The following is a 7,684-nucleotide window of genomic DNA, read 5'->3' as shown; positions in this document are numbered from 1 at the left end:
AAACAAACTTCATTCTGTATGATTTATAAGCTTTTGTCCCCGTGGGGACCACAATTTAGGTCCCCACCGTGACACGAGTCCCCATGAGTCTGTGTGTAGTCAGGTTTAAGTCACCAGGATATATAAACCAGTACACACACACACACACACACTCTCAGTACACGCTCAGATATTCAGCTGATGTACTGGTTCAGTCCAGAGAGATGGAGATCGCGGTGTACTGGAGGGACTATCGCTCGCTCTGCGCGCTCAAGTACCTGAAGCTGGAGGACTTTCTGGACAATCAGAGACACCGAATACAGCTGGAGCTCGAACCGCAGGGACTGCTGCTCGCAGAGGTACAAATACACACAAACGGGGCAAACATGGTCGAAAAATCTGTACTAAATGCAATTTGAATGAGTTTTAGGCTGTTTGGTGGTGTTTACGTCAAAACAATGACAGAAGTACTAGTAGTGATGCACCGAAACGCATTTTTTTATAAAACACTGAAATCAAAGTTAAAGTTTTCATTAAGCTGAGAACCAAAACTGAAAATAATGTTTATTTAATAATCAAATAATTAATACTATTTTTGAATGCAAAAAAAAATAAAATTCTGATGAAAAATATAAAAAATGCTATTTAAAAATAATTCCTGGTTTGCTGTGCTTGTATTTAGGGCTATAAAATTATATAAATAAAACATAAATAATGAAAATAGCATTGTTAATGAGTATTTATTTTATATTACAACTGAAAAATTACAATACTATTATTTATTATTACATATTACAACTTAATTTTTTTATTTCCATTTTTTCAATGTATTTTTGCACTTAAAGCTTCTTATATTGGCCTCATGCTTTACTAGAATGAAACATGGTTTGTATTCACGCTTGTCTGTTACAGGTGATGTTCTTCAACCCTGTGATAGAGCGAGGTCCACGTCATGACAGAAGTACTAGTAGTGATGCACCGAAACGCATTTTTTTATAAAACACTGAAATCAAAGTTAAAGTTTTCATTAAGCTGAGAACCAAAACTGAAAATAATGTTTATTTAATAATCAAATAATTAATACTATTTTTGAATGCAAAAAAAAATAAAATTCTGATGAAAAATATAAAAAATGCTATTTAAAAATAATTCCTGGTTTGCTGTGCTTGTATTTAGGGCTATAAAATTATATAAATAAAACATAAATAATGAAAATAGCATTGTTAATGAGTATTTATTTTATATTACAACTGAAAAATTACAATACTATTATTTATTATTACATATTACAACTTAATTTTTTTATTTCCATTTTTTCAATGTATTTTTGCACTTAAAGCTTCTTATATTGGCCTCATGCTTTACTAGAATGAAACATGGTTTGTATTCACGCTTGTCTGTTACAGGTGATGTTCTTCAACCCTGTGATAGAGCGAGGTCCACGTCTACAGCGGCAGAGGAAGGTGTTTTCCAAACAGCAGGGTAAATCACATTCACTGCCTGTTAGCAGTGCATGCTGGGAAAAAAAAAACACTGCACACAAAAGCTGAATGCATTGGTAGCAGTAAAGGATGTACTTTGAAAATCAGTATGAAGTTTGATATGGATGTATATGCTGCAAAAATCTAGATATACATTATGTAAAATGTACTTGATTATTAAATTATAAAAACTTCATCTATTCATCTATATAGCTCATCTATTTTAGTCTCCAAAAACCTTTCTAAATAGCATGAGCATATATTAAATTATATTAAGTTAGTTATTGTATGCTTGTTTGCTCAGGTAAAGCGTTCCTGCGCGCCAAACAGATGAACGTGGACATGGCGACGTGGGTTCGTCTGCTGAAGAACGCCATTCCCATGAGCTCGTCCACACACAGCTACACACATCACAGCAACACACACAACAGCAGGTACTGTAACACACCGCAAACACACGCCTGATCACCTGACATTGATCCCGACCGCTGTCATGAACTTCACACTTTCCTCAGCAGTGAGATTTCCATCCAGAAGATCCAGCTGGACGGCGACTCTCCTCCGTCTGTGACGAGGAAAAACACGCAGACGTCAAACACGGTAAACCTGAGAGACTTTATTTCATGTATTAATTACTTTATCTTCTGTCTTTTGAGTGTTGCAGCACCATATAAATTAATAACATTTTACAAACTTCGTAACAGCACTGATTTTTATTTATTTATTTACTTACTTACAGGCAGTTGTTTAAACCATTTAATTTTATTTATTTTCACTTAAATGCAAACAAACGTATTTAATATAGAATTTGATATTTTATAACTATAGTTTATAATTTGTCTTTTACTGTAAGTGTAGCTGCACCAAAGGAATAAATCAAATCAGTGCTGTTATGAAGTTTACAGTGTTGTTAAATAATTTATTTACAGGCAGTTATTTAAACCATTTTTTTTATTATTCTATTTTAAAATGCAAACACATTTCTTTTTTATATATAATTTGATATTTTATCTTCTGTCTGTTGCGGCACCATAGAAATTAATAACAATAACGAATTTCTTTAATATATAATTTGATATTTTACAATTTGTCTTTCAAGTGTAGCAGCATCATAGAAATTAATAACATTTGTAAACTTGATAACGACACTGATTTTATTTATTTACTTTCAGGCAGTTGTTAATTAAAAAAAAATTTAAATGTAAACTTTTGACATTTTACCTTTTGTCTTTTAAATGTAGCAGCACCATGGAAATGAATTTATTTATTTTATAAATTTATAATTTACAGTGAATGAAAACTCTTTCTCGGATGTAATTGCGATGTGTTTTATTGGCATGAACTGTACATTTGTATTGCCAAAGCATTTGCAGCTAAGCTGTGGACAATGAGAGAAAAGTAAAAGTAACACCAGTAATATATTAGCAATTAAAGTCAAATAATATGTGCAAAATAAAGGAAATTAAATAATGTAAGCTAAGCTAATAACAATAAATGAATATAACAAAAAGGAAATGATTAATTATTAATAATTTGTTAATAATATTAGTAATCTGTTTCTCAGGTGGACATTGCCCCAGTGTCTGAGCCGGTCTCTCCTCCTGATCCCGCTCCTCCGGAGAGGGCTGTCAGGACCAGTTCCCATAATTCCCAGCGCAGGTACACATCCCACCAGCACACAATATGTTTTCCAGAGCAGGCCAAGACACGACATTAAACAAACACACACACATTCACACGTACATGATGCCTGCGATGTTGTTTCTGACCTCACACCAGCTCTTCCCTTCAGTTTAATTACATCGGCCTCTCTCTCTCTCTCTCTCTCTCTCTGTGTGTGTGTGTGTGTGTGTGTGTGCAGGCCGTCCAAAAGCTCTCTGTGTCTTCAGGATTTCCGAATGATCGCAGTGTTGGGCCGAGGACATTTTGGCAAGGTAACTGGAACATGTTCAGTGACAAAACTATTAGCAAAGCAGCTAGTCAGACAGAATCAACACAGATATGGCGTTATTTTAATGACAAATGTCGAGAGCGCATTATTGTAGCGCGAAAGCACATTAATATTTTGTTTCATTTGGTGATAATTCTGCTCTTCCAGAGTCTTGTTTAAGGTTAGAGATTTCCTTTGCTCTCGCACAAAACCGGACACGCGCGCTCAGATACAAGCTGCTCTCGCCCGGAGAGAGTGCGCGCACTTAAAACGTGTCTCTATATGTACTAATCATCCAAGCACCCAATTCCTAGCCATTTCTAAAGTCTACATTTCATTAACATTGCTAAATATTATTAAACAGGAAATAAATGAAAGATCCATCTTTGATTGGGAGGAGAGACACGTTTTAAGTGCGCGCACTCTCTCCAGGCGAGAGCAGCTTGTATTTGAGCGCGCGCGTCCGGTTTTGTGCGAGAGCAAAGGAAATCCGCGCGCGAGCGGAGAGATTCGAGCTCGCGCATTATATTAATGTGCTTTCGCGCTACAATAATGCGCTCTCGACATTTGTCATTAAAATAAACGCCATACACAGACGCTTCACAAATTCACAAATTCCTACACATCCACCAACACTTAGTTTAATTTTTCCTGTGCTTGCTTTAAATATTCTGCCTAATTTGATTATGCTTTCAGCTACGAGTGTGGCATTCTGCATTTAACATATTTTACCACCATTTTTACACTTTCTGACTAGTTGACGGTTTTTCTGGACAAACCGACTAGTAGGGATGTAATGATTCACTCAACTCACTATTCACTATTTTGATTTCACGATTCGATTATCTCACGATTTTTTTTAACAAAATGAAATTGAAGACATTATACAGTGAAAGAGAAGGTGTCCTTTTATTAGGCTATTGCTGCACGTTTCTTTGTGAAATTGAAATATAACAAAAATAAATTGAAATTTTAAAACAAAACCCAAATCAAATAAGCAAGTTACACAAATAAAATAAATATCTTAATATGAACAAACTAAGGCTTTGTCTGTGCTCTTTCCATTTAAAATTAGAGGCAACCACTGCATTTTAATCATGATCCAAACAAAGATGCAGCATACATGCAGCATGAGTAGTTTTTAATCTAAATTAGACTGTATAATTTTGAAATTTGTAGGAAAAACAGAATGGTCTGACTTTAGTTTTGTGAAACTATACTACATAAACATATCTGAACCAAACCGCAGACGAGCTGAATGAGACGCAGATGCACTCTCTGCCAGCAGGTGGTGCTTATGAATAGCAATGATTGTGTTTCCTGGGTTACCGCTGTAAACAAAGCAGAGCTGCGCTTATGAACTCTACTTTAATTTGCATCGTTCAGAAGCAAGATGAATAGAAAATACCATCTAAACTTTTCTAAATACAGTCAGTTCCCCTCAGGGATACATTCATATAAACTCCTACTCCAATTGTATCGCGATTTGTTTCGCATCTCAACCGATTTGAATCGTCACATATTTGAATCGATTTTCAACCGGCTCGCGGTTAATCGTTACATCCTTACCGACTAGTAAAAATTAGCAAGCAGTGTTATTCATATACTTCAGTAGTGTTTTTGATAATATATTAATTTGTTTTTATTTTTAGATTTTTCAGCTTTCTTTTTCATTTAAAGATTGTCATTTTAAGGTTTTGGCATTTTTATTCGTTTTTTTTTTTATTATTATTTCTGTTTTATTTCAGTTTTAGAAATTTTAGTCCTTCAACTTTTAAGAGTTTTGTTTCAGTTAGTAATATTTATATATATTTTTTTTATTATTTCAGTAAAAAAAATGATTTTTAATAGTTTTGTTACTGCTTGCATCTTTGAGGAAAAAAATAGTTTTCTTTTCCTTACTGGACACATTTTTCTGTAAAAATTAAGGGAAAATTTGTCTTGCAAGCAGTGTTATTTTAGTATTATTTATACAATAATATTATTGTATTTGTGTTAATATTTTAACATGTTTGGAGTTCAACACAGTAAAAAAATATTTTTATAGACTTTTAAATGTGCAAAAAAGAGGGAATTAATTTGTTTTGGGTATGCAAATAACGAAAATAGTTGCTTTATCCCTCTACTGATTTGCATTTAATTATTTGGCATAAACAATTTACAACGCATTTTATCAGTGTGTGCTTCGTTGGTAAACAGGTAAAGAGTAAACATCAACATTAATACTTCTCAGACATTACCAAAAAAAAATATTTTGAGAATATATATATACATATATATATATATATATATATACTTTTTTTTCAGTTCCCTGTCTAATTAAAATTTAGATTTTAGTATTTTATATAGTTTTACAAATTACTACACTGCTAGCAAGTCCACTTCTTGCCTTATCTTTCCGCAGACGTTTTCCTCTTTTGTTTTTTATCCGCCATCTCTATCTTTCTGTCGCTCGGCTCGGCTAATGTCCGTCCCATGCACTGAAAGCTCTCTCCTCCACATCATGAGTAGACACGCCCCTTATTGCTGATTGGCTACAAGTTTGTTTTGCTATTCGGCCCGAATCAGTTTTCTAAAGTGTTTTTGAAAAATCACATACCCTGCCTTTAAGACACTATTTTTTGCAAAGAGCCAGGTGTGAATGAAGATTCAAGTGTCTGTTAAGCATGATATATGTGTGTGTTTCAAGGTGCTGCTGTCCGAATACAAACGCTCAGGGAAGGTGTATGCCATCAAAGCGCTGAAGAAAGGGGACATTGTGGCACGAGACGAGGTGGAAAGGTGAGGAACTTAATTGAATTTTAGTGTGAGATAAAAATAGCTTTTTTAACACTGTTTGTGTGCTTTTCTGCTTGCTTGATATTTTTATTGTTTCCTAGTAAAAATAATGTGCAAATATTTCGTTTCTTGCATTAAGCATATATATAACTAGCACAAAGTGATTTTTTTTCTTAAAATGCAAAAGTACACATTACAGGCTATCCGTTTAGTGTTCAGGCTTAACTCTCTGCACTCTCTTCCAGTTTGATGTGCGAGAAGCGAATCTTTGAGACGGTGAACAGCGCACGGCATCCGTTCCTGGTCAACCTGTTTGCATGTTTTCAGACGCCAGAACATGTGTGTTTTGTCATGGAGTACACGGCCGGCGGAGACCTGATGATGCACATACACGCGGACGTCTTCTCTGAAACACGCTCTGTGTAAGTGTGATTATCTCACCTAGTTAACATGCAACACTAGTAATCGTTACTGTACATCACAGGTAAATTGGGTAAAATTTTCAACTAATGAATAAATAAATAAATGTAAAAGATTCCACCATATTTCCCAGTTGACTAATCACAATAGTTTTGTATTACTGGTTTTCTGAAACGTTATGCTTAAATATTACACTTCCAAAAAATTTATCTAAAGATTTTATGATGTTATGAAAAGCTAAACAGCTCTCAAAATTGACCATTGCATGAAAAGCTTCTTTTTTTTCCTGTAGTGCACTTTGGATGTTTTGTTCCTGTATTCACATGTATATAAAGTGTTTTACTGTATTCTTCATATATATATATATATATATGTGTGTTTGTTTGTGTGTGTGATGCAGGTTTTATTCTGCATGTGTGGTTTTGGGGCTTCAGTTTCTTCATGATAATAAGATTGTGTATCGGTGAGTAAACACACAAATACAGCTGTTTTCATGAACTCGAGTTAGTAAAAGTTATAGTTAATTCTTGCATCTGTGTCTGTGGCTGTGTGTTTGTCAGAGATCTGAAGCTGGATAACCTGCTGCTGGATACTGAAGGTTATGTGAAGATCGCAGACTTTGGTCTTTGTAAAGAGGGTGAGTCACAGACTGTACCTTCTGTAATGATATTGATGGAGCTGATGGAGAAAGAACATGATGTTTGTTCACTGCTAGATCAGAGTGAATGACCGGATGTGCTGCTAACTGCATACTATTTTTAATAACTTTACCATTCAGGCTTTAAGGTCGGTATGATTTTTTAAATGTTTTTGAAAGAAGTCTCTTATGCTCACAAAAGCTGCATTTATTTGACCAAAAAAAAAAAACAGTAAACACAGTAATATTGTGAAATATTATTACAATTTGAAATAACTGTTTTCTATGTGAATATATGTTAAAATGTATTTGCAAAAATCCTGTGATGCAAAGCTAAATTTTCAGCATCATTACTCCAGTCTTTAATGTCACATGATCCTTCAGAAATCATTCTAATATGCTCAGTGTTCGAACTATACCGTGGACTTTGGGGGAGCTCACTTGTTTTTTTGTGTTTTT

General features: G+C 34.3%; 1 protein-coding gene across 4 annotated transcripts in view; it reads left to right on the top strand.

The window, feature by feature from the left end:
• Nucleotides 1-7,684, top strand: part of LOC107755614 (serine/threonine-protein kinase N1-like) — a 35,302-nt gene that overhangs the window by 22,356 nt on the left and 5,262 nt on the right. For 2 of the 4 annotated variants that reach the window (XM_016572506.1, XM_016572503.1), the window contains exons 9-18: nucleotides 195-338; nucleotides 1,386-1,461; nucleotides 1,765-1,894; nucleotides 1,976-2,060; nucleotides 3,025-3,119; nucleotides 3,322-3,394; nucleotides 6,080-6,171; nucleotides 6,414-6,590; nucleotides 6,989-7,051; nucleotides 7,149-7,225. In XM_016572506.1, coding sequence (XP_016427992.1) covers nucleotides 195-338; nucleotides 1,386-1,461; nucleotides 1,765-1,894; nucleotides 1,976-2,060; nucleotides 3,025-3,119; nucleotides 3,322-3,394; nucleotides 6,080-6,171; nucleotides 6,414-6,590; nucleotides 6,989-7,051; nucleotides 7,149-7,225 — 1,012 coding nt within the window. The remainder of the gene's footprint in view (nucleotides 1-194; nucleotides 339-1,385; nucleotides 1,462-1,764; nucleotides 1,895-1,975; nucleotides 2,061-3,024; nucleotides 3,120-3,321; nucleotides 3,395-6,079; nucleotides 6,172-6,413; nucleotides 6,591-6,988; nucleotides 7,052-7,148; nucleotides 7,226-7,684) is intronic. The other 2 variants (XM_016572504.1, XM_016572505.1) reach the window with 2 other exon arrangements.

This window comes from Sinocyclocheilus rhinocerous, unplaced genomic scaffold, assembly GCF_001515625.1.
Source record: "Sinocyclocheilus rhinocerous isolate Xijiao unplaced genomic scaffold, SAMN03320098_v1.1 scaffold802, whole genome shotgun sequence".
NCBI lineage: Eukaryota > Metazoa > Chordata > Actinopteri > Cypriniformes > Cyprinidae > Sinocyclocheilus > Sinocyclocheilus rhinocerous.
Note: the sequence above shows the minus strand (reverse complement) of the source record. Positions and strands in the feature narration are given on the sequence as shown.